The sequence below is a fragment of the Agrilus planipennis genome, unplaced genomic scaffold, assembly GCF_000699045.2.
Source record: "Agrilus planipennis isolate EAB-ADULT unplaced genomic scaffold, Apla_2.0 scaffold288, whole genome shotgun sequence".
Taxonomy (NCBI): domain Eukaryota; kingdom Metazoa; phylum Arthropoda; class Insecta; order Coleoptera; family Buprestidae; genus Agrilus; species Agrilus planipennis.
The window spans coordinates 142,215-170,071 of record NW_020439019.1 but is presented as its reverse complement, the minus strand read 5'-3'; the positions used below and the strand labels follow the sequence as shown (position 1 = coordinate 170,071).

The window sequence follows — 27,857 nt, the reverse complement described above, 5'->3', positions numbered from 1 at the left end:
AGGAGATCGGGCTGAAACTATAGCTACAAGCTATCCAAGGATGGTACTATAGAATGTCACCTCAAGGTAGGCCTAGTGGCGTCATCTCTTGGTTAGGCCGGAAACTTATCAATCCACCCTCGTATTTTCATACAGTACTGATCTGTCAGTACCGCTTCCATTTTATTTAAAGCTAGATAATAAATTATGTTTTATAAAATAAGTTTTATTATGTTTATGTAATTTAATTTAATTTATTTTTAAATAAATTACATAAACATAATAAAACTTACCTCCTTGTAAGTGAAGTGGTAGGTTCTTCGCTGCATCTTGCAACTCTTCATCTGACATTAGTATACCTGGTATTATTACGTAGGTATCTACAGATTCAAATATATTTTTGCATCTGCCTTGTTGCTAAAAAATTGGGTTGATATATACATATGCGCAACATGTTTGTTATCGATGTACGAATTAATATAAGAGAATAAATAATGATAATTAATTATTTTCCCAGTATGTTGCTGAAAATAGCGTTATTATACATAGTGCAACAGAAATAAGTGCCGAACAGGAGGTGATAAAGCACTATAAAACATGAAAACTATGTAAATGTTTATGTCCAGTAGTCGTACAGTGACTGGTGAGTGAAAGTAGCGAAGAAAGGCGGTTAGTACCGTTAAATTTATCATTGAATTTCCAAAAAGTTTTGAAATTTTTATGCAAACCATGCACTATTTTCGGGATATTTATGATAGAGAACACGCGAATATTTTTAAGCATTAAGCTCTATACATTTAAATTAATTAAAAACTAATTCGTCATTAGTGCTTTTTCATGTACAATGCAAGGTCTTCTTCGAGTGGCGAGCTTCTTCAGCGGAGATAGAAGAAGAATTTGAGATGCAACAGACATCACTTCCAGCAAATTTAACAGAACTAGTGAAATGGTCAAGTAACCACTTCAACAAGCACCAAGTCAAGCAGTTAGAAGAACTTCTTAGTCGTTTTGCACATGTCTTCGCATTCTCAAATCAATAGTCCGGTAGGATTAATTTAACATACCACCGCATCAACACCAGAACAGAAAAATTCTTTGGATGAAGCAAGAGGAAGTCAATAATCTAATAAAAGACATGCATAAACAAGGGGTGATCGAACTATTTCAATGTTCTTGGGCCGCCCTATCATACTGGAATGATTCCGTCAGATTTAGTGTGGACTGTAGGAAGTTGAACGATGTAACGCAGGACAATTGCACATTATTCCAAATCGACGACACATTAGGCAGCCAATCTGGAGTTAAATAGTTCTCCATTCTCGATTTGAATTGGCAAGTGGAAGTGCACCAGCAGTGTAGAAAGACTGCTTTTACGTCTGGAAATTCAATGTGATGCCCTTTGGATTGTGCAATGCACTGGCTTCATTCGAAAGACTCTTAGACACTGTACTATAAGGACTAAATTGGAAAATGGATGAACGATTTAAGCATTTTATTTGGGAAAGAATTCAGGCTGCCAACGGATGTGATGTTCGGCCTCCCTGATGATTCTCCAGTAGTACGTAGTATGGACGAATAGTGCGAAAACTTCAAGAATGACTAGAAGACATCACATTCTGGAATCCTTCTAGAACGAGTGTAACCCACATAAATAGTTGCCCGTCCAACAGCTACAAATGCCGATATAGAGTATAGTTCTAAAAGATATTTATTTGTGTATGGTTATACTTGCTTGAATTAGTTTTTCTAATATTTTTAGTTTAATTTTCCCATATATGTGATGCTCGATTATCTACATTTCCTACCTTTAGATCGTTTATTTAATTTTTCTCAGAAGAACTAATAAATAATTCACGACAAAAATGTTCAAGGCTGTAACAAGCAAATACAAAGTCTGCCCTTGCATTCCTTACAATTGATCTGTAACTGCATACAACAAAAAATTGTATTTCATAAAATTGATTAATGAAGACAGTTATTTGGAGAAAAGATTCAAATAAACACTAATAATGCCATTTTCAATAGCTATTTAAGAAAACTTTATTTATTTACAATACATTATTACTATAAGACATTATATAGGACATATAATATTATCAGCGGTACGATTAGGTATTAAAGAATTAATTATACAACTCATATTTACAATAAAAGCGAATGCAAAAGACTTTATGAGTGGATCTTTTATTTAGTAGTTTCATTTTTACAATACTGATCTAAATCTCATACAAAATTAAAGAGCACGTAAAATATATGGTTCTCACACACATCAACAACTCAGGCAGTTACAAATAAAAAATACACTGTATACTTTTGTACGTTAATTTACGTCATCCATTAATTAATTCACGAACTTGACACGATAACATTTTTTGATATGTAACTTGCCCATTTACATATAAGTCAAACTCACTGGAAGCTGATCTTCGAAAATTAAAATGATTTAAACAAACTATTTATCCAACACAACATCATGGTTTTTTCTTTTCTTTTTTATTTTTGAAAGTAATTAAAGAATTCATAGTGCCATAACTACAATTGTTACTGCTTATGGAATATACGGAAGTGTGACTATTCTTATCGTCTTTCTGTGACAGGAATTCAGTATTCCAATTAGTATTTAAGCAGTTTTTCATATTATTTATAGGATTATTATTATTATTATAGCAAGGCGTTACGTTCTGTCACAAAACTTTGTAGTAATCGTTAAAGTTTAACCGAACACTAAGTAATTGTAAATTCAAGTCTGAACTCATGGAGAGCGTTTTAAGATAAATTTGAATATGCTGAGCGTATGAATGTGCGGTGTGTTTCACTTGCTTCTTCACAGTATTCAAAAACATTCGAAAATCAGAAAGGCGCTGGTTATGTTCGGGATCTTCAGCGGTTTTGATATTATTTTTCATTTTTCTATTGCGTTGTGGCTTTCCAGAAAATAAATTATGCTCTTTCAAGGCTCTTTCATATAAATGATCCTGAACGACTCCCAAATGTAAGATTAAGTTATAAATTATTCTCAACTGAGAACTCAATTCCTTAAAAAGAGTAATAACGTATTACTAAATGTACTAGGCAATTTAAAATACACTAAGCATCAAAATTAATTTTCTCACAAAACACTTCACCGAATTTTAAAATCTTTCATTAAGATAATGTGCTGGAAATAATTTATCAAATTTTGATTATGGTTATACAGGGGTTTCCATGAAGTATTTAAAACGTAATAATGTAGGCTTTTTTCCAAAACTTAATGGTTGGTATATAGAATCCTTATATCAATCGAAGCAGAATTCAATTATATCTTCACTGATGAAATAATACATAGTGTTTCATTTGAAAAAACAAATTAAGCGGGTTCGAAGTTTTATAAGTTGGATGCTATATTCTCAACACCCCGTATATATATACAATACTAAGGGCACAAATGCCAGGCAGAGATAGGTACAAAATAGCTGATCACTCAATATGACACGACATTTCAATATTATCTGAATAAGCCGCTATTTAGCATGGGAATGTAATTTTCAAAATTTTCAGAAAAATCGAAATATCTCGAAAAGTACCATATTTTCAGATAGATTTGTATGATCAATGACGATCTAAAAAGTTCGCTGAGTCTAAAGTTGTCATAAGAAAAATATAGCATTCCACTTAAAATAAGCTACTTGATGTTCCTATATAACCGAAAGCGACAGACGATTGCAAATATTTTAATTAAAAAGAGCATCAGCTTTCAGGTTAATTGCCGCCTTTTCAAATCTGCTTTTAAGTTTAAAAACTTTTAATGGACGGATTACGTGAAAAATGCTGTATACATAGTAACGAAATGATAATAGGTATGCTTTTTAATGGAAATTTGAAAACGTGGAATAACAACCATCTGTGATCGTTTTATCCGATTGGTTGCTTAACTAGAACATACTATAAGAACAACAAATTTTCAAGTACAACTAATATTACCCATAATGTCCAAACAAACAAAGCAACATTTGCTTATGATGTATCATTTTGGAGTGGGTGATTTTGACGTGGACCCCGGTGGGGTAAAAGTGCCAAAATTGTTAAAAAGATATGCTACGAGTATTTTCATATCTCGTCAAAATTTATGAGATTATTTTCTAGATCATTTCATGTTAAACACGCATATGAATCATATTGAAAATGTTCAATTGCATATTAGGTAAATCATTTTATACGTTACATAAGTATGTAACTGAATGTTTATATATACTTTTTAGATAATAGAGAAAATCATCAGTTGTATTTATAATGGGACTAAGACCGTCATTTAGCGACAAAACAAGCTGCTCGATGAGGCATCTTGGCATTGCAGTCATCATCGACAAATTAACTAACGATTCAAGCAATATAAAAAATCACTGTCAGCTGAAGGTTTTTGGCTAGGTACATGTATGGTTTGTGGTGGAAAAATGGTTAGTTCATTTGTCGAAGTGACTATGCAACTCTGACCATGTTTATGTCACTTCTTAAACCCACCATAAATATAGTTAACGATTTTCTCTATTATTTTATTTATTTATTTAGAAGATCAAGAAGAAATGAAAATAGAAATAGATAACGTACAAGAAGCGATAAATATGAGAGAGAGAGAGAGAGAGAGAATGGAGGAAAAGATAAATGACATGGGAATCGAGATGGAAAAGAAAATAGAAGAAAGGGATATTAAGCTAATTAAATTGGAGGAAGGGTGCAGGCGCGAATTGAAGAAATGAAAGAAGAAATTGAAAAGTTACGACTACCTAATACTGCGAGAACTGACGGATCCAGTGCAAGACCAACAAAAATTACACCTCCATCTTTCCAGCTGTAAAAACGTTAGCAACGAAGTAACGAGACTCTTCAACAATATGAGTCCGATGTGGCGCGCCTCATGAAATTAGTATACCCTTCTGCCCCTCATAGACCAACTGACAGTACAAACATTTATCGATCGAGTCAGGCACGCTGAACAATAGCATTCCAACTGAAGCGTTGTCATAAGCTTCCAAGGGTTATGTACGTGTGCAACAAACCGAAATCGACAATGGCACAACTACAAAAGAAGGTATCGTGTTGCTCATCAAGGAATGCGTAATCGATGTGAAGAAAGGCACTGCTAGTAACAAGGGCGAATGGAACCCTAAATGTTGGGAATGTGGAAGGACTGCTCATTTTGCTCGAGACTGCAAGAACCTACAGTGGTCGTCCAAAATGCTGGAATTGTAGATGAATAAGTCTCTTAAGCCACGATTGATCCTTAAACAATATACGATCTTTCTGCGAAGATAGACTACAGACGAAATGACAGATATCACGAGAGTTACAGCGACTACACAATATATGAGTTCGATAACGAGCATTGCTCAGGCAAATAACACGACAACGCAAATGCAATATCTCCGAGACTTAGTGTAAGATACTGCAAACACTGTTCGACTGCCATCGATCTGTTGAAACCTAACCACCGTTCAATCTGAGGGAACCTGGAAAGATAACGAATTAACAGAAGATCAGAGGAAAGACCCAAAAATGAGATGGAAAATAGCTTAATCTCAACACCACCGTGAGCACATGTGAGTCACCTAAGCCAGACAATGAACGGTTATTGGGCCCAGTAACTTCCCGTACCTTAGATCATGGTGTTTTGAAAAGACTGTGGGAGAATTCAGATGGAACCAGAAAAAAAATGTAGTACTTCCATTTCGGCGTTATAGCGACTCTAGAGAAGAAATGCGAGCGATTTTATTGGCTAGGAAGTAGAAGCGATGTGGAAGATGAGAAGTCGTGGACGAATGCAGCAGTACAAGCTTATATATCCGCCATCTATGGAACAACTGGGAGAATACCGACGAGCATTTTATTTCAGAAAGAACATTTTATCGATCTTATTCGGTTGTTAAAGTTGGCAAAGAAAAGTTTCATTTGAATTTTTTTGTGAGGATTCGAAGGGGGGAGGAGGTTCGGGAAAAAAACACGAAATATCACAAGGAAGGCGTATAGTGAGATATGCCGAAAAATGGAAAATTTTCGAGATACTTTGCACTAAAAAATTATTGATTTTTGGCTGTTAGTCTAAAACCTTACTGAGGAAGGACTATAAAGTTGCTAAAACTTTCTTACTTTCTGTTGTATACCTCGATGATTTTTGGCTCGCAGGATTATATGAGGCTTGCTTCACATCTCTCGCCAGTTGGATACACGATTGTTACATTTACTATTAATTGGTGTAATGATTTTTTCTGTGCTTTTTTACCATTCCGAGAGTATTACAAAAGATTTACACTGATAACGTTGAGTGGCAGGTCATAGAATTGAAGCGTTTTCACTTATTGAGTTAGTTAGAAAATTGCTACAGTTACCCCCAATCCTTGGAAAAAACAAGATAAACCACTAGGTACCAATAAACCACAGGCCAGTTTGTCTGACAAGAAAAAGCAAATCTGAGTTCAAGAACTCCATAAACACGAACGATAGAATAACAATCTCAGGTCATATAGTGCAGTCAGCAAGTTATGAAAAAAAAAATAGCAAAATATGCAAAAGATTCATGGATATGTGCATACGTGAACATACAATCAAGAGCCGTTTTATATCGCAACAGCAACAGTTTTATACCTAATAATCTACAATGACGGATATACACACAATAATAATATATACAATGGACATAATAATAATTTGTCCTAAAGCGTTTGATATTTTCGTACTTTCGGTCAAACATGCAGTACGCCGGTATCACCTAGGCATCGACTACCTGGAATCCGCTCAAGGGATAGCTACAAAACTGCTCAGAAAATTAAAACGTTTCCCTGAGACTTATGAAAATGAATTTAACATCTTGGATTGGATTCCATGACATTCAGAAAGGTCATGTACAAATCAGCGATCACAGTTCCTAGTTAACAGGACAGTCAACATGCGGAATGCTCGGCTAGAAATATGTGACAACGTACACCGTCCCATCACTATCAGCGTTCAAGAATTGGATTGATAAGACATTTTTAATTAAAATAATCGGAATTTATAAATTGCTGTAAATTGTTGTAGCATTTGTTATTATCGATGTAAATAAATATGTGCATAACAGCAATATTACTGCTTCCATTAGTTGAAATAAATAAATTAAATAAAGATAAAAAAAAATACTTAAAAAGCGTTCGAAGCCCTAGCTGGCTATATAAAGATCTATAACAGAATGTTATTATTCCCGTGATATAGTGCAGGCACCCGAACCGATGAGACACGAATTTTTGAACTTCCTGTATACAGGGTGTAACATAAATAAGTGCCGAGCTTGCAGGGGGTGATAGAGCACTATACAACATGAAAATTAGGTAATTGTTTGTATATCTAAATGTTCATTATTTTCCAGAAAAACGTAGTTGAAAGTAAAGGTAAATTCAATTCCAGTCATCATTCGTAAATACAGCCCGCAGTGCTGTCGATTTCTAGTATCAGTGTAGTATTGGTTTTTGTATATTGTTGTTGAACTCACCGTACGATTGTTTATTGCATCTAGTTTACACCCTCCAAAGCTCGTCACTTATTTCTGTTACACTCTGTATATGTGACGAAAATAGTATGCACACCTTAGAGTGAAAGTGAGCTGGTTCATTTATTTTTATTAATGTCTTCTTTGACGGATACACTTAGAAATAAGGTCACGAAGTAACTGTTGTCATTGTCATATACATATGTATTTCTTTTTATTTCAGAGTCATTAGTCCTGATTATACGCAATTGAAAGAATTAGCAAGTTCTCCAATAATCAGCGCCATAACTATTTATCCGCGACTCCTGGATTGTTAATCGCTTCGTTTTATTAACACGTCAATGCCGCGACATATAGGTACGCATGTTTATTATGGGTTAACACAAAAATGTTGTCAATAGCTTAAGTAGATTAATAAGGTAAGAAGTAACATTAATTTCTGTCTGCATCAGCTATTTTCGTTTCTAAGCCAGTAATATTAACATGAGCGTAGCAAGAGATTTCTCATACAGAGGACAGATTTTCAATAGCTGTAAGTTTGTAGGTTTAATGCATCGACGTTTACTAATGGACATGCCTTAGCGGTCAGAATTGTGATACAACAAAAGAAAGAGATGGAACGAAGTTTCGGATAATATCCATCTCTCTCACGATAGTGCGTAAGCGTGTCATGAAAGAAATAGCACTAGTCCGAAACCATACGCCATCTCCCTCAATTTTCGAGCCAAAAAATTATTACAACGACGTACGGCTAAGGCACGTCCATTAATTTATGTCTATGGTTTAATTTGTTTGGTTTCAATGCTTTTTCCAGGGGGGAAATGATCTTACCAGGGGAGAAAGTGCCCCAGTGCCTCTACCTATCTATGCCTATCTTCGTAGCATATTAACTTGTAATGTACCTTAGACAAAATGCTGAATTGGTGTATGAGGATATAGCATGTATTATTTATGACAAAGTATAGTGAAATAAAAAAGATTAAAATCTCTTAGCCTCGTCATATAAATTACACACACAAAAAAAGGTGATCTATTAACTTACAGAATGTCCATTAATTCCCGTATCCAGAAGAACACCGCTTTGAACGGATTTCAAAAACGTGGAATGAGCATTGATTACATCATCTAAACATTCAGCTTGACCGACTTGCTTTGACATTTCTGCCCAAGAACACTCTAGTACTTCAAAGAGGAAATAATATTGTGTCTGATGTAAGAAATGAATCATTTCACTGGATAAAACATGAATTAAATGCATTACCGACGTTAGTTCTAAAAAAAATTAAAGAATTACATTTAAAATAAAAATCCTTTTGTTAAATATTTTTTGAAAAATCAGCAAAATCAAAACCAGTCTTTAAAGACAATGTAATAGGTTTCGTACAAAAAAGTTTATGGTTACCATGTTTATGTTTGTATGTTTTGGGATTTTTTTTGTATATGCTAGGGCAACTAAGTTAACAACAGTCGGAAGGAAATTTAATCTAATTTTAACTTGTTGTTGACCAAATACAAAAACAAATGACAGAAATTAAGCCTAACTACGGTTGAATATAAAAACATCACCTTAAAACACTTGTTATTTCATAATAAAAATAAAATGAAATTACTGGAAAAAGGTAGCATTTATCAAATCATCATCACGTCTTTAGCATGAAGATTGATTGGGCACGTACTTCCATTTTTTCCTACATTGAGCTAATCTTCGCATTTTTCAAAAACTAGAAACAACCTACTTCCCTTACTATTTGCGAAAAATAATCTAACCTAAATCTACCTCAAATCATCTTAACTCGTATTTCAATTTCTAATATGACTCTAATTACTTCTTCATGTCTGAGAAGGTGTTTTATCAACCTCTCTCTCTAGCTTATTTATTATTGACTTCCAAAATACCGTCTGATTTTCTACTCTTTCTAACTAACTAACTTTTTCATTTCTTCTTTTCTACACCTCTGATAATCATTTTCCAATTTCCAAATTAACCGATCTCGTGCACAATAGTACATTACGTATCGAGGTCTAAAAAGTGGATATTTCAGACAACGTGTGAGTTGCCGCCCGAGCCGAAAGCGAGCGCATGCGCTCAAAAGACTAATTTCATTTCGTCCCAACTAAAACACGGCTGAAAAGAGGCCATTTCTTCCCTATTTCATAGCATGCAAAACGAGCTTTCCGCGCTAACATGACAAAAAAGTGATTTCAATATATTGTTAAAGTACCACATACGGATATTGTAAAAAGCAAAAAAAGTAACTAGTCGAAAATTTAGAAATTAAAAAAATAATTAATATTAAATTGAACATTGTCAACAACCAGTTAGAATTAGGTCAAACCCCCACTATTGATAGCCAAATGAAGCTAATATATACTAAAGTTATCTGGCACATATCCAATTTAATATACTGTTACTCTTGATAATTGGATAAATCTTGAAACATATATCGAGTCTTAAATAAAATTGGTGAATATAAACATTCTTTTGTTATTTTTTGTACAATTTACCATTTTCACAACAAATACTTAGTTGACAGTTTATTAGTAATAATTTTCCCGAAATATTTTTAGTAGAACTAAATATTTGAAAAAAATTCTCAAATAATGATTTAATCTTATATAGACTTGTACAGAGTAGGATGGAAAAAAGGGCGGAAGAACTATTAGGGGAAGATCAATTTTGGTTCAGATGAAATAGAGGAACGCAAGAGACCATTCTAGCTTTACGTGCAACAATTGAGAAAACGATAGAAAAAGGAAAGAGTGCGTACATAGGATTTGTAGATTTAGAAAAAGCCTTTGACAATGTTAAATGGGACAAGATGTTAAATATACCTAAAAATGTAGGGATGAGCTACAGAAGAGTGATACTTAGTTTGTATTAAGAACAACTGGCAGTTATAGAGTTAGGGTTGCAACGTAGAGAAGTAAATATTAGGAAGGGAATCAGACACTGCACCGCTACTTTTTAATTTATACACCGAAGACGCGATCAACATCATTAAAAACAGTACAACTGTAGGGATAGATATACAGGGGCAAAAGACTAGTATGCTTAGATTTGCAGATGATATAGCAGTATTAGCACCTAGCAAGGAGGACCTAGAGACAGCATTAAATAAAAGAGAAGCGGTACTGACAAAACAGTACTGTATGAAAATAAATAAAAGTAAAACTAAAATACTGGTATGCAAGGGAAGAAAAAGTAGGAAAAGAGTGATTATAAAGATAGGAAACGAAAACTTAGAAGAAGTTACTGATTTTAGATATTTAGGAAGTCAGATAAGTCAGGACGCAAGAAGTAAGGATATAAAGCAGAGGATACCGCAGGGTCGAGTCGCCTTCAATAAAAAGAAGTCACTTCTATGCTCGCGAACAGTTAATTCAGAAATTCGAAAAACGTTGTTAAAGGTGTATGTTTGTAGCACGGTGCTGTACGGGTGCGAAACATGGACAGTGGGCGCGACGAAAAAGAAAAGGTTAGAAGCGTTCGAAATGTGGTGTTACAGGCGAATGATGAGGATAACTTGGATAGAAAAGGTTAGAAATGAAGAGTTATTAGAAAGAATAGGAGAACAGAGGACTCTATGGAAGTCAATAAAAAATAGGTGAGATAGGTTGGTAAGACACCTTCTCAGACATGAAGGTCTAGTCAGAGACATATGAGAGGCATAAATAGAAGTTAAGAGGGGTAGAGGTAGACCTAGATTAGATTACTGTTCACAAATAGTTAAGGATGTGGGTTGTTCTAGTTTTAGGGAAATGTGAAGTTTAACTCAGGATAGGAAAGAGTGGAGATATGTGTCCAACCAGTCTTAGGACTGACGCCCTTATGATGATGAATGATTTAATAGTCTAAGAAATGTCAAAAATAATTCTGTATATAAAAAAGTATTTTCATTACTTCATTTATTCATAACAAAATACTGCTTACCTTTCATATTTTTAAACAACTTCGCAATTGAAATTTGTTGTTTTCGCATATTAGATAGCACAAATTCCATTCTTTTTGCTTTCCACAAAGAACCAAAGAGTCCTTTATAATCAGCCATGGCGGGTTCGAAAATGGACGCCATGGGACCATCTAAGAAATATACCAAAGTAAAAACGTCCCAACCAGAGTCACCATGAGAATGATTCATAAAACCGACATTTATACGCTTAAGAATATCTTCTTCCTCATACTGCGCATTTGTAGTTCTTATAGCAGATTCTAAAATTGCCGTGAGAGTATGCCCGTAGAGTTCCGCAGCAGTACGACTCAATTCCGGCCTAAATCAAAACCGTTTACACAAAACAAAAAGAATATACCACTATTTTAATTTAACTTACGCAAGTAATTCGAGAAGATGTCTTATAAAATCACCTTGACCTAAAAGTAAATATCTTCGAAATGCCTGAAGATGTTCCATAAGTCGAAATTTGTCCTTAAGCATATTTAAAACTCTAAGTGACGTTTGACAATAAGCATTTTCTAAGTTCGAATGCAAATCAATGCTTTGTTCAGGGGCAAATAAAACCTCAGCTGTGGTATGTGTAAATAACTTTTGCAAAGCCTCTCTACCAGGAATCTGTTCATTATCCTGGCAAATCTGTCTTAAAAAGTTTATGCTTTTACCAGTGGCTAATATCTTTTTTGCTTGGTCCATACTTATAAATGTGGGAACCATTTGTTTTCTACATTAAAATATATTAATAAACAGTGTTGTACAAAAGGTTATTTAAAGAATCCATTTTATTTACGAAATTCCGTTATTTTTAAATAGTTTTCAAACTTACTTAACATGATATTTATCATGCCACAACCTCTCAGCTTTAGTTATATTTCGTGCCTCAATAAAAAATTCTCCATTTGGATCATTTAATTCTCCATCTAGTAACCATTTACAGAGCATAATGTAAAACGGCCTACAAACTGCAGATAACACTTTAGCAGAAATCTAAAAAATTTCAGTGCAATTCATTGTACATTTTTTTAATTATATTGCAGACCTTTTGAGCACTAACAGAACCATGTTGTAAAAAGCCATGAACAGCACTTATCAAAGCACCCCCTTTTTTGTCACTACATTGATCTGCTATATATGCAAGCCATTGAAGCTTAGTTAGAGGATCGGCAATCCACACTATCATTCTTCTAAGAGTCAAATTTGACGAATCAGCATAATTTTGTCCCTTTAACTATATGAAAATAAAATAAAATGTAAGGTGTCGAGTAAACTTTTTATTTACAAGAAATATAAAAGAAAAATGCAAAATGCCATTTTAAAAAATGCTGCGTTCATTTGAATATCTATTCACTTGACAAAAACTGAAAGCAATTATTTATTTATTTAGAAGATCAAGAAGAAATGAAAATAGAAATAGATAACGTACAAGAAGCGATAAATATGAGAGAGAGAGAGAGAGAGAGAATGGAGGAAAAGATAAATGACATGGGAATCGAGATGGAAAAGAAAATAGAAGAAAGGGATATTAAGCTAATTAAATTGGAGGNTTTGCTTGATAACTTAAAATAAAAAAAAAATACAATTGAGTAATATGTACCTGTGCTTGTAGTATGGCCACCATTTTATAATACTCCATTAACTCTTCTCTAAAGACAGCCATTAATGCCTGGCCTATAACACCAATCTGTTTATCTGCATCATCACAATACATTTTTAATTGATTATGTAAAAATCCTACATTGGCCAGCCTTTCAACCAAACCTCTTTGAATAATTCCTATGCATTTAATCATTTTAGGGTCTATTACAAACCCCACCCCCCCTGGTTCCTTACGAAGGATACGACCCTCGATACCTTGTAAAGAGTATATTACTTCCTGAATCAAGTCTGTTTCTTTTATATAAGTGTATGCTATAACGGTTACATTTATATTAATATTTAAAATTAGAAATTATTAAGTACTTACAAGACGATCTACTTGAAAGAGAGGAACAACTTTTATCCTTCCAAAGAGAAAGTTGCATGTGATTGTCACTAGCACTTGCTGAAAGAGTTTTGCAAAGCTGTGCTGAACTTGATCGTGTAGGTTTTGTATCTAATGTTCCTGAATATACTCTCTTAATGTTGGATCTACCATCGTCAGGAAGAAATATAAATTGTGACTTTAAACTGGTACTTTGACTTTGTATGCTATGCAGTTCATGAATGTAAGAAGTGGAAGGATGAGATGTGTTAGACATGTTCAATAAAAAGTGTAGTACAGCAACTTTATGTTTGAGTATAGACTAGAAAAGATGCAGAATTAGTAATTTTACTTAAAAGAATCAAAAAAATCTACTCACTGTTTTTTGAAGCTTAGTATAAAGTAAATCAAAATTCTGCACTTGATCCAGGCTAACAGAGTACAAAGTCTTCCTTATTTGAGTTATTACATAGTGCTCGTCTAGTGGGCAGAAATTATTTGAAAAGGAAACATTTAAAAAATTAAAAGCTGTTTGAAGCAAGTGTGATGAAACTTCTACAAATATAATGGCTTTACTACCATGTAACACTTTTATTAGCTTATATTACCAGCATTGTTTTTAGCAAAATTGTTACACAGTTTCTTTAACAGGGCAGGGATTCCACTTCCATCTTCAATAGTTGATTGGGTTGGTGGATTCATACTATAATTTACTTATATATCTAACCTTGATTTACCTATTGGAAAATTATTTTTTTTCATTGATTAGAAAATTATAAGCTTGTCACTAAAATAATTAATATTCTTTGACAATATCTACATAAACTGACACTCAATTTCGATTTGCAAACAAAAATAACACAACTGGAACATGTATTATAAACAATTTCAAATTTCTAACCTAAAATCGCCTAAATTTATACAAGCGACTGGAGATTGTCTGGGGAGCAAACAGGAGCAGTCAACACGAACGTAACCGAATATGCTCGAGTCACAGAGCCTCCTACACTTTCTAAGATTTGACTATTACGACCGATTACGACCTATAGATCAAAAAAGATAAAACATTGTCATAGTCGTGTGAATCTGGCACCTGATGTAAATAATCGAACGATTTAAACATGATTCAAACTTTACCAATAAATTGTGCATCGTTTGTGGATTCTAAATATAAAAGTATCATAGTTGTGCGTCCATAAGTTCTTTAAACAAAAGGACAATTGTTTCGGTAGCAGGTGGAAATCAAATGTCAATTTATTCAAAAACTTCTATGATAATTTAATTAACGGCAATTGATTGTGTATGACTGTGCTTTCGTATTGTTAGTGACGAATCGAGATGTCCTGACTTCTACAAACAGGTAAAACTGCTGAATAAAATAATAAACTGCAAAACTGGATGCAAAATGATACAAAGGCAGCAAACATCATCACAAGTGCATTGAACAAAACGACAGCAGCATTATTGTCATTATTGTTAACCTGTATTTATTCAGCAGATACATACATTGGACTAAGGTGTGTGCTCGTTTAGAACGTGTTGCAGATTCGTCGACTTACATAGTGAATTAGAAAATCACAATGAAAATAAGTTATCTGAAAGGATATTGAATGGTGAAATATTGTCAACCTTGAGAAGAGAGTACAATAATTTCAAGAATTTGTGGGATATCTCAACAGATCAGTAGAAACTGAAAAATTTTGTTTTATCGAAGCACGTGAATTATTGAGTAAAACTGAAATAAATGAAGTGGCTTTTATGGCAAAAGATTAAACTCAAGAATAAATCAGGTATTAAGAATTTAAATTCCGAAAAACTTGCTCATGTAAAATAAAAGTTTCCCTGCAATAAATGTGGAAAAACTGGTCACTGGGCAGCAGAATGTCCCTAAAAATGAAATGCTTAAAACTGAAATCAAAAGTAAACCTATTGCTTATGTAGCCTATAGTGAAAAAAAGTAACGATACGTTAGGGAGGAGAAGAAAGATGGTTGAGTGGAACGGAGTATAAATGAAAGACATCAAAAGGAGTGTTGTACATAAAAGAGAGAAGTGTGAACGTTGAAGAGTGAGAATGAATGTAAAAAGCGGCAGCTGTATCCATGAAGTGTGTGGTAGTGTAGCAGCAGTACAATATTGGAATAATGTTGAACATGTGGAGGTTTTTTTGACGAAGCATATCGTAATATGTTTTTACTTGGAGGAAACTACGTAGATAGACAGCAGTACAGTGGAAATAAAGCAATGAGATACGTAAGTGACGTCAGCCAGATGAAAGAGTGGACCGTAACCCATAAACTGTTTGAGTGTAAAATTTACTACAAACCATAGCAACAACCTTCGTTATCTACCAATGTGTGGGAATTGTCGGTATGGAACGAATAATGGTGCAATAATATGGAATAGTGAAATGAAAATTAAAAACGAACTATGCGCGCGCGTGTGTGTGTGTGTGTGTGTGGGTGGGTGGGTGGGGGGCTTCTTCGTCGGCGTTTCTGTCGGGGTCGCCATTATTGTAATAAACGTCTTCGCCAAAGCGCTTCACGTCGGAGACGTCACTTTTTTGCCGAATCCCCAGCTTCTTCCTACCCGTTGCCACAGTTGTGGTGGTTGTGACAACGGATAACGCTATCACCGTCTGGTGCAACATGTACTATTACATAATTTTCAACGATGCGCCGTTAGCAAACACCCAAGCACCCTTTACTATTTTAGAATGTAAGGGTTGGGAAATCTTCGATGGAATGGGTGTCCGGTGGACTTCATCCTGCAGATGGAGGAGTACTTTCGTCAGTTAGACGCCCAGGAGACCGATACCATCTAGTACGTAATCTATGATATTTTACACATCAAGCAGTTGCTTAAAATGAAATAAATGTAACAGTTGCACTTGTTCTATATATAAATAAAATGTAATTTTTACAATAAACTTTATAACAACTACTCCTTTTTCTTATTTTTCCTACAGTGATCTTGAAAGTGTTGAACAATAATAGGGTGTGACGTTTATAATCACTAATATTGAAGTCACATATTCGTGGTACCAATTGGAACATAAAATTACATCACTTCTATTATTGAAAGCAAAAATTCATTACTCACATATATGATTGAATCACAGACCATCTATGTCAACAGTCCCGGATCCTAACAAATTGGAGCTTTAGATTTACGAATATGCATTTCGTGTTCAATTGCCCTCAGATTGCTGAATGTTATAACACATTTTACTGCATTTCTTTTTATACAACATAATTTTCTTGAAAATAAAATAACCTATGATTGTTCCTCTCCCTTTTTTCTTTTCTTTCAGTAATCTTTCATTCTTTTGCATGTTTCTTCATGTCATGATCCTTTATTTCACCTTCCCGTTTTCGCTTCTCCCGTTGAAGTGTCTTCANGGACCTACAGCTGTTTTCAGGACTTTTCTTCAGATCCTCCAACTCTTTCTCTTTCCGCATTATTTGTTCCAAAAGTAAAGCGCCCTTCATGTCATGGTCCTTTATTTCACCTTCCCGTTTTCGCTTCTTCTGTTGAAGTGTCACTGCTTCTCGCACCTGGTCCTCAAGCTTTGAATCATCTTTGAATAATCCAACGGACCGCCCTACACTCTTCTGTTGTACGTCCGCTTCTAGGCTTCATACTTGCGGCCGCATTGACGTTGCAGCAGCGACTCTCAAGAACGAGAAGCCAAACTGTTCATTTCTATTGTAACTAAACAACTAATAAGTTATTGTAAACTCTAGTGAACATTGAAACCGCTACATACTTACGGATTTACCGTTCCCTGCCGGCTTCCGCCATGTACCAGCCACAGGCCCTGCTATCCTTTCCGTGGCTCCATCTACGCATGATTTTTCGGCACCGACCGGCGCTGTCACGCTTGCCAACTGATCGTTGTGGAAGAATTTCTCTAGCATCGCTGACAGCTTCGACTCGTCCAAACTAATCACTGACGCATCAGCCGCATCACACTGCCCCAATTCAGCCATTTCACTTAATCGCATCCTGTATACATCTCTCTTAAATATTATCTACCCCACTCTATATACCCACACCTTTTTCATATTCTCCCACCCCTCCACATTTTCTTACATTGTTAAATCTACTTTGCACCAGTGTTTCCACATTGAGGGGAAATTCCCCTTTTAAGGGGAAATTAGGGTCATGAGGGGAAGAAAAAGGGGAAAGACATTGCAGAAATTTTGGAATGAGGATTTTCGCGTATGAGAAATGATGGCTCTAACTGCTACGTGATTGGTGAATTTTGACATATCTATCAATGTTGTCTATGCGACATTGTGTTGCCAGTATGGGAAAACAGATTGGTATCGCCAGAGGCGTGAGTGGGCAGGCTAATTCAGGCTATAGAAGAAATACGATAAGGGAATTTTTTTTAAAGTCCTTTTCACGAAAGACGGCACACGGAAATTTTGTAGAACTAAGTAACTGTTTTCCCATACTGGTAACATAACGTCGCGTAGACAACAGCGCCACCACTGGGTGCCGTCTTTCGTGAAAAGGACTCTATGTGGTGTGTGGTGTCAGAACTAAAAACTACAGCAAAATAATTTTTGATTGAATGAAATCGTTATAGTGGAAACACTGCTTTGCACACGGTCATCCTCAGTCTTTCTCGAGACACCTCCGCTACATCTAACTGGTATGATTCGTTGTCTGGACTGCTATACGTCCTTTACACGATAAGACAATGTCTGACCGCTGGTGTGAAAGGTGCAAAATTTATGTTCCTCAATCTTCGTACAACGGTCACCTACACACCCTACAGCATTAGCAAAATTGTTGCTCACCTCTTGAGAAGGGAATCGGTTTTCTTTCCTCTGCTTTCGCTAACAGGATTGCTTCGTTTCGTATTACGTCTGCGAAATACCTTTTATTGTATAACGACTTTTTCACTGATATTGTCGACAAATGCTTGCATGTTATACGTAATCACCTCCACGACACGCTTAAAATAAATCTTGAAGTTTTTGGACGTTACGTGTATGAAACCAAACAGTTGGTTAAAATTAAATCCTTCAACACAAACAACAAAGCTGTGACTGATCAATCCATCTTCCAGTCTTCTACAAAACTTAATGAGATACTTGAGGCTAAAGCGTCAGAGTTTCAAGAACGAGAGTCAGGTAACTGATCTTTTTAGTATATTTTTCATTTAACATTTTCCCATTTCTACAGGATAGATTTTAGAAAGGATTCTTTTCCTTGAAATCAACTTTAACAAGTACAATCCGCTGAGACCGTCTTCCTACATTCCCTTACCGAAACAAGTTTTACTCAAGAAAGCGGTACTGAATGTGCGAAACGATGACCAAGCCTGCTTCGCATGGGCAATTACGTCAGCTTTGTATCCCGCAAAAGCGAACCCGCAAAGAACTACTTCCTACCCACATTATTCCCGCACTTCGGACTACCATGGTATCCAGTTTCCTATGAAATTAACTGATATACCGAAATTTGAATCGAAGAACCACTGTTCTGTGACGGGACTAAATCCGTTTTGAAAGATGGATAGTGGATATGGGAAATTGTTAGCCCCCTTTACTACTCATCCATCAAGCGACGGCTACACTTCAATCTACTCTTACTTGATGATGATCTAGGGAATAATCACTACTGTCGGAACACAAAATGTGTTCGTGAAGATTCTTCCTCCCTCGGCAAGCTGTCGGAAGAACTCGATCCTCATCAGTGTTTACAAGTGAAAAAATACTTTCCAGATCCTCATCACTTTCAAGAAAGATTGGAAGAAAATAGTAAAAGTTTGAAACGTGAATTAGAAGAAAATAGTAAAAGTTTGAAACATGAATTGGAAGAAAATGGTAAAAGTTTGAAACGGGAATGGGAAGAAAAATTTAATAAGAATATTCAAGAAACAGAAGAGAGGATAAAAGTACTGGAAGAATTGATTTTTAATGGAAAGATAAAATCAATCGAAGGGGATGTTGGCGCGTCTAGTACACTCAACGACGCCAACCAAATCAGCCAAGGAAGCGGTATAGAGTCAAGAACACGAGTAAAACCACCAACGTTTGACGGAAAGTCCTCATGGACCACATACCACAAGCAATTCGAGGCGACTGCTAAGGCGAATAACTGGGCACCCGAAGAAAAAGCTACTGCGTTGGCCGTTACGCTTCGTGGGGATGCATGTGAGATTTTGAACACCCTTTCCCGGAAAAAATTGGCGGATTATGAACAGTTGGTAACACAGTTACAGTTGCGCTACGGCGAGGCTCATTCAAGAACGGTGTATCACATCCACCTGAAGACCCGTCAGCAGAAACCAACGGAATCCCTACAAGAATTCGAGGCCGATATTGCGAGACTGTCTCGACTGGCTTATCCTAATACTCCAGAAGAATTGATGGAAAGGTTAGCAGTGGAGGCATTTACTGATGGACTTCGAGACTCAACAACGAATACGCCTAACCGACCTAAGACGCTAGCTGATGCATTGGCACATGCATTGGGGTACGAAACTGTTAAACGGGCCTATAATAAACAGGGAAGGGTTCGGCTACTGTGTGAAGAAACGGATTCGTCAGAATCTTTAGAAGAAACCGTCTGTCGAATCATCTCCAAGTTCGATAAAGAAAGTCGAATGCTATGATGTTGGAATTGCGGCGAATTAGGTAATACGAGGAGGCAGTGTAGAAAAAGTACTCTTTCCCCAAGTACTCGATGTCAACAGCAGGAAAACTAGATAGGGTCGACGTAACGGGGCAAACGCTGACCCACGGACAAAAAGACCCCGCATTTATCGCATTTACGAAGACCTTATACCACCAGAATGACAGTCTACTCCTAAGTGGAAAAATAAATGGACAAAGATGCGTGTTTCTTTTGGGGCCACTAGGAACATAGTAAAACCCAGCGTAGTCGAGGGTTCTAACCAGGTCTTCTCAACTAAGTAGGTTCTGCGTACGGCTACCGGAGAAAAAGTGGTTGTTCATTTCGAAGCTAACGTGTCACTTGAAATCGGTAAGACTGTCTTTGACCATCGAATGCTTGTGGTAGATATTGAAGATGACGCGATTCTTGGGCTGGACGTTTTACAAAAGTACGATTTCGACATAAATTTAAGAAGACGCATTCTGAGACTGAATGAGGAAGAATTCTATTTCATTAAAGATAGACAGGAGGCTGTAACCCGAAAAGTAAATTCTGAAACAGTACCTGTTGAAATAAATGGAGCGATCGACAGATATTGTAGGATATGGTAGGGGAAGGATCAATATCGTAAAATACAAGATCAATACCGGTAATGCGCAGCCTATTCGTCAAAAACCTAGACGATTGCTCCTGGCCAAGAAGGAAGAAGCAGAGCGAATAATCCACGAAATGCAGGAAACCGGCATAATTGAGCCATCCTCAAGTCCATGGACATCACCGGTAGTATTGGTAAAGAAGAAGGATGGGACAACTCGTTTTTGTGTGGATTACCGACAGTTCAACAACGTAACCAAAAAAGACAGTTATCCACTACCACGGCTTGATGACACCTTGGATATGCTTTCTGGCTCAAAAATGTTTTCCACACTCGATTTGAAGAGCTGATCCTAGCAAGTTGCTTTAGATGCTGCTGATAAGGAAAAGACCGCATTCTTGATTGACACGGGCCTATGGCAGTTTACAATTATGCCTTTCGGGTTATCCAATGCCCCGACGACGTTCGAAAGGTTGATGGAGAAAATCTTGAGTGTTCAAATTGGAAAGACCTGCTTGGTATACTTGGATGACATCATAGTGATTTGAAGCACCTTTAATGAACACTTGCAGAATTTGCAAGCGGTATTTCAGCGGTTACATGAGGCTAATTTGAAACTCATTCCGAAAAAGTGCCACCTTTTCCGCGAAGAAGTTTCTTACTTGGGACATGTTGCATCAGCGAAAAGCGTGGCCGTGGATCCAGAGAAGATAAAGGCCGTGAAGAAATGGCCAGTGCCTGAAAATATCCACAACATAAGAAGCTTCTTGGGATTGTGTACGTATTATCGTCGCTATGTTTATGAATTCGCTAATATCGCCAAACCTTTGACACGTTTAACCGAAAGTGACCGTAATTTTCATTGGGATTCGGATTGTCAAACGGCATTTGAGACTTTGAAGCAGGCTTTAATCACAGTCCCCGTTCTGGTATATCCTCGGCCCAATGGAATCTTCATTTTGGACACCGACGCCAGCAATGTGGGAATGGAAGCCGTTCTTTCGCAGTTACAAGATGGTTAAGAGAAGGTAATCGGGTGTTTTAGCAAGACCTTAGCAAAAGCCGAAAGAAACTACTGTGTCACTAGGCGAGAGATGCTGGCTGTAGTCAAAGGTGTAGAACATTTTTATAAATACCTATATAGACGAAAATTCATCCTACGCACCGATCATGCAGCTTTAAAGTGGCTTTTGAATTTCAAGAATCCGAAGGGTCAGGTATTTCGATGGATTGAGAAGCTACAGGAATATGATTTTGACGTAGAGCTCCGGCCTGGAACCGCACACAATAATGCCGATGCACTTTGCAGAAGATCTTGTCAAACAGACGGCAAGCAGTGTGATCGAATGGAATAGAATGAAGAGGCAATTCGACGCGTCACGGTAATCGATGACGAGTAGTTAGCTGAAAATATAAAACACGACCAAGAAAACGACCCGAACTTGAAGAAGGTGATAGAATGGAAAAGAGATGGAATCCTGAAGCGTGTTGTTGAAAGTCCAAGTGGAGAGGAAGATAGGAAGCAACTGGTTATTCCTCGAAACAAAGTTAGAGAAGTGTTGCAGTATCTTAATGATGGATCATCTGGTGGCCATTTTGGAGTAAATAAGACGCTTGGGAAAGTTCGAAAACGATTTTATTGGGTGAACTGTAAGGAAGATATCAAGAATTGGTGTAGAGTGTACCACCTGTGTTTTAGGTCAGATTGTGTGTTTTAGCTGTAAATTTTCTTGTTTATTTCTTAACAAAATGCCTCGTCGTTGTTGTGTTCCCAGTTGCAATTCAAATTATAAATCATCTTTAAAATGTAAGTATGTCTATATTTTTATTCCCCAAAAAAAATGATGAAATGCGAAACAAATGCATAAGTACTATACCTCGCAAAGATTGGACTCCATGAAAATATTCTGCAGTTTACATACATCACATTAACGAAAGTGACATTATAAAAACAGTAAAAAAGTATCCACTGCCGGTAATGTTTTGAATGTGCTTTTAACATATCCTAAATTACCAGAGAATGATGAAACAGAAATTTAAATTGTTGAAAATTCTCCCTTAAACATAAGTCAGTTTATTGAAATTTTAAATTCCGATTATTTAATGAATTGTGGTTTAGATGACTCCTTAAAAATTTACATTTCAGGATATGTAGTTCATTCTGCTCGTAAAAAGATAACTTGCAACAATTGTGTTTCGCTCATAATAAACAATAAAGGCTCTTGCGTTAGAGATATTTATTTTGAGTTTCTATTCCTACTGATAATATTGGTATAGTTTTTTTTTCACATTTATGCCATTCTTGAAGAAATAAATAATAACAAAAATCCGCAGACAATGTTTACGGGCTGAACATCAAAAACCAATTTTANTTTTTTTTTCACTTTTATGCCATTCTTGAAGAAATAAGTAATAACGAATATCTGCAGACACAATATTTACGGGCTGAACTCCAAAAACCAATTTTAGGAAAATTAACTATTTTCAAAAATATTTAGTTTTGGAAAACACTATAAAGATATATTCTTCCAAATTTTATCTTCTTTTGCTAATGTTTTGCTTAATGATTACGTTAAAATTATAAATTATAGAAAGCAAGAGTCCCGCCACTGCAATAGATGAAATTCATATAGGCACCTATCAATGTTTACATTATCTATTGTCTATTTTGTTCTTAATACCTACATGTTGAAGTGTATTTTAAATAACGTCTCATACTATCAGTGATGAACAAATGTTAGTTATTTAATAATTTAATTAATTTTTATCGTAATGGGTGTCTAAAAATCATGTGCAACGACGTGTAGTAATAACACAAGACTCACATCGAAGCAATGCGCTGTTGCCAAACTTCTCAGCAGTATTAGAGACGGCTGTGCTTACTGTGTTGAAGCGGTTGATCAAATTGTTAAAATAGCTAAAGGTGTTTAAATTACATCTTGAAATTGACGATTATCTTCCTATAATATATTTTAAGTTTATCTTTACTATTGTTTGTGTATTCTTATCTGATTAAATAAACGTTACAATAAGGCTTTATCTTTAACTAATTTTAGAAATTGAATTATTTCCCCCAACGTTGAAACAACTGAATGTTTCTGCTGTTACAATTTATTGAGTTATTAACATGAATAATGAGTAAATTTTCTTATAATCTTCCATATTAGTTAATTGACCGCTTTGCCAGCCTGGAGCCTTTTCCGTTCCTTCTCGTAAAATGTTTTCTTTTATCCAACTCACCACTGTCTGATGACGACTGTTAATGTTCTGTGAATCTTATTGTTGTATTCACTTACTATACTGTTATATATTCAACCATTTGTAGGATCCTTGTAAACTAAAGCGCTGCCACATTTTTGATTTTAGCGTTCGATTTACCCGTTCCACAACGGATGGTTTCTTTGTGCTATACGTTGAGTAATGGTTAATTTTATATTTTTGCATTACTTTCTTCACTTGTCCGTTATAAAATTCTTTTCCCAGGTCAGTTTGCATACTCTTAGGAATACGTTTACTTCTTTTGAAAATTAACTGTAAATCTCTTCCAGCTCTGTTTTGATTTTTAGTGCTTGAGCCCATACAAATTTTGAGAAAACGTCTATTATAAACAAAATATACCGGAAACCTTTATTTTCTCTCGCATACGGACTCATTTCAACTAAATCGGCTTGATGAAGATCATCCAATCCTTTTACAACTACCTTACGACGTGTAAAATTAATCCTTGCAGGTTTATGCAGTTCTTTCACAACTTCCTCTTTCACATTCCTTTCTAATGAAAACAACTACACAAACGGTGCTTCTGTTGGTTTAGAACTGCTCGATTTTGCATTTCCTGCTGCTGTTTGTCCTACCATCGATTCCTTTAACATTTGCAGTTTCCTCTTTACTGCTTTCCTAACTTTGATTAGTTCTTTCTTTGCTTTTACATCCATGCTGTTGTTATGGTTGTCTTTTAAAAAGTGATTTCATTTATATTACCTACATTAATATATATTTATCGAATCCTATGCGATATCTTATAGCAGTATTAGCATCTACCAAGAAGGACTTAGAGATAGCTTTAAATAAAATGGAAGTGGTACTGACAAAACAGTACTGTATGAAAATAAATAAAAGTAAAACAAAAATACTGACATGCGAGGGAAGAAAAAGTAAGGAAAGAGCGAATGTAATGACAAGAGACGAAGGATTATAAGAAGGGATATAAAGCAGAGGATAGCGCAGGGTCAAGTCGTCTTCAATAAAAAGAAGTCACTTCTATGCTCGCGAACAATTGATTTAGGAACTCGAAGAAGATTGTTAAAGGTGTATGTTTGGAGTGCGGTGCTGTACGGGTGCGAAACATGGACGGTGGGCGCTGCGGAAAAGAAAAGGTTAGAAGCGTTCGAAATGTGGTGTTACAGGCGAATGATGAGGGTACCGTTGATAGANCAGAAACAGAAACAGAAACAGAAACGAATAAGAAAAGGAGGAGTTCTACCGTTTCGTAAATTGGTAACAACTGCGAAACTTGTTCTTAAGTTGTTGTTCCTACAGTTATTAGAGGCTGCTAAAATTGTATTAAATCAAATTTGAATACTTGGAAAACAATCTAAATATCCTAGAAGCATTCCCATTCCAAAGACAGGTGGTTTTTTACCATTAATTCCATTAAAGGTTTTGGTTTATACCATAAACCCTTTCAACAAAGAAAAACACATTTTTTCTGTAAAATTGCCTAATCACCCTCTAACAGATTTAGATTTACACAATTACATTCACTATTTACAAATTCCAAATTTTCGTGGTGTTGCGTCTTAACCACTTGTTAAAACGCTGTATTAAAATACAGATTGCAGTTCGAATTAATTTTTATTTTTAGTGCAAGTACAAAGTTTTTTTTTTTGTTACAAAGTCAACCGTCTTTATTGGAGTTCAATTTGAATCTCTCTGAAAAACTTAAGTTAAAATGTATCCAGTACCGTCGCCACCCCTCACCCTCGGTTACTTAGTCAGGGTCACTTCGTGACGGTACGATTTCTGAAAAACTACAACTTACAATTTATGACATGACCGACCACCCTCGGCATGCTGTTAAAAAATAGTTCTAATTTTACAATCTATTTCTAAGTTCTTTACAATTGCAAGATTTCTTTTTCCAAGAAAAGGTCTCAACATCCCGCCCGCCTTGAAAGAGTATCTTTCAACATAATAAATTATATCCAACTGCAAATAATAACATCAATATACAAATTTATACACCTTAAACAGTTAAAATCATCCCTAGCATTAAAATTAATATAATACACACGTTTATACAATAATCTTAGATACTACAAAATTATTTCACCCATATTTACACAGTTATATTTACACACAATAATGATACGTTACACATTTTTTTTTCAGTTTTATTTAATTTCATTACTATAATACTAGCTTATTCACTAATTGTCCCATAGATCAGTTTTTACTATATTATCCTTATCATATATGCTCAGTCTGTTTCTTTCTTACTTGGTAATTTGTATATTTTTGATACAGGTCTTTTAATTGTTCCTTTTGCTACGCGCACTGACACTACACGAGTCACATTATCACTTCCCACATGAGTATTAACAATATGTCCCGGAAGCAACTGCATCGGCGGTGTGTGTGTGTCCTCTCGTACCAGTACCATATCTCCAGGATTCAAATTGAGTTCTGTAGATTTAGTCCATTTTTTCCTTGGTTGTAATATTGGGAGATATTCGAGCTGCCAACGTTTCCAAAAGTGTTGTAACATTTGTTGGAGATGTTGATAACGATTAAGTTTATGCGTGGTTTCATCGCATAGGTCTGCTTGTGGTAGTGCTATTAATAAGTCTCCAATAAGGAAATGTCCAGGGGTTAAAGTGGAGAGGTCATTAGGATCGTTAGGCATAGGAAACAAAGGTCTTGAATTAAGGCATGCTTCAACTTGTGTTAACAATGTGTACAGTTCTTCGAATGTGAGCCTTGTCTCGCCTATTACGCGTTTTAAATGATATTTTGCAGATTTTACTGCGCTCTCCCATAAACCGCCGAAATGCGGCGCATGAGGGGGAATAAAATGCCGGTCAATGTTTATATTTGATGCATATTCCCTGACATTATTTTGAAATGTTGTGCTTTTCAGAAAGTGTCCCAGTTCAGCTAATTCATTTCGTGCACCGACAAAATTTTTTCCGTTGACTGAATATATCGTTTTACAAACACCCCTACGAGAAATAAAACGTTTCAAGCAATTTAAAAATGCGGTTGTAGTTAAGTCTGAAACTAATTCAAAGTGAACAGTTTTAGTACTAAAACAAAAAAAAATACAAATATAAGCCTTTATGGCAACACGTGAGCGTAGTTTTTCTTTGATTAAAAATAGTCCGGCATAATCGACCCCACAAACATAAAATGCACGCATTTGCGTTACTCGTGCAAAAGGCAAATCACTCATTAAGTAACAATCTCTTATCATTTGATGCCCTTGATCATACGAAATAGAAGCATTTTTTAACCTACCTCCTACTCTTAATAATCTAGATTCGTCTAAAANTGTTGGTTTTTAGTTGTTCCAACCCTAATTTTTTACATAATGCTGCTGTCATAATATTTGGCTGAGAACATGAGTCTAACAATGCTCGACATTCATGCTCTCTTCCCTGCTTATCATACAACAATACATTCGCGGTTGCTAGGAGTACATAAGATGCTGAATTTGTTGTTGTTAATGCACTACATGTTAACTGAGGGCTAGCAGAACCCGTTGGTGCTTGTACCTCAGTTGATGTTTTTTCAACGTGAAGCAAATTATTGTGCTTTCTTCCGCATTTTTTGCATGGACCAAAACTACAATTTTTATTTTGGTGGCCACTAGCTAAACAGCAAAAACATAATCCTAGTTCCTTAACCTTAGTTATTCTTTCAGGTGGTGAAAGCCTTTTGAAACTTTCGCAGGCGTACAATGGGTGTGCACCCTTACATAATGCACATGTTTTGTTGTTTACTGTTGTTACCGCATACGATTTTATATTATTATTTCTTAGGGGAACGTTCTTATTTAAAAACCTACTATTTGTTTTCTCATTATGAGAAAAATTATCAACAACTGTTTCTTCTAGAAATTTGCAATGATTCTCTAAAAACCAAACCATTTTCTTAAATGTGGGCATTTCAGATTTACCCGCTAAAATTCATTCCCATTTCTTATTAATTGAAAAATGTAATTTTGATGCAGTTAAATAAATTACAA

At 35.6% G+C, this 27,857-nt stretch overlaps 1 protein-coding gene and 2 long non-coding RNA genes across 4 annotated transcripts in view; 2 read left to right on the top strand and 1 right to left on the bottom strand.

The window, feature by feature from the left end:
* The window catches only part of LOC108741313, a 23,426-nt gene extending 14,823 nt beyond the window's left edge, over positions 1-8,603 (top strand). Inside the window, exons 2-3 of the long non-coding RNA XR_001938492.2 lie at positions 7,695-7,828; positions 8,516-8,603. This is a non-coding gene — a long non-coding RNA (uncharacterized LOC108741313). The remainder of the gene's footprint in view (positions 1-7,694; positions 7,829-8,515) is intronic.
* Positions 195-2,151, top strand: LOC108741312. Its single transcript, XR_001938491.2, has 2 exons — positions 195-351; positions 497-2,151. It is a non-coding gene; the product is annotated as an uncharacterized LOC108741312 (long non-coding RNA).
* Positions 2,102-14,396, bottom strand: LOC108741310 (gamma-tubulin complex component 3). Of its 2 annotated transcripts, XM_018476078.2 has the most exons (11): positions 14,283-14,396; positions 13,990-14,118; positions 13,761-13,936; positions 13,385-13,703; positions 13,016-13,329; positions 12,461-12,649; positions 12,248-12,408; positions 11,801-12,145; positions 11,403-11,740; positions 8,514-8,743; positions 2,102-3,014 (listed from the first exon to the last, which is right to left on the bottom strand). In XM_018476078.2, exons 2-11 carry the CDS (start codon positions 14,081-14,083, stop codon positions 2,664-2,666), a joined length of 2,517 nt encoding a protein of 838 aa, XP_018331580.1. In that variant the 5' UTR covers positions 14,084-14,118; positions 14,283-14,396; the 3' UTR covers positions 2,102-2,663. The 2 variants fall into 2 exon arrangements, with proteins under 2 accessions (XP_018331580.1, XP_018331578.1); XM_018476076.2 differs by lacking the exon at positions 14,283-14,396 and having other exon boundaries at positions 13,990-14,276.
* Positions 14,397-27,857: the final 13,461 nt, after the last annotated feature.

Bases quoted from the DNA above. Each gene is read 5' to 3' on its own strand.
- LOC108741310 (XM_018476078.2), bottom strand. From the start codon at position 14,083: ATGAATCCACCAACCCAATCAACTATTGAAGATGGAAGTGGAATCCCT. The intron at 8,744-11,402 runs GTAAGCAGTATT...AATTTTTTTTAG, and splicing joins GTTGTTTAAAAATATGAAAG to AACTAACGTCGGTAATGCAT. The intron at 3,015-8,513 runs GTAAGTTAATAG...ACTCTTTTTAAG, and splicing joins CGGGAATTAATGGACATTCT to GAATTGAGTTCTCAGTTGAG.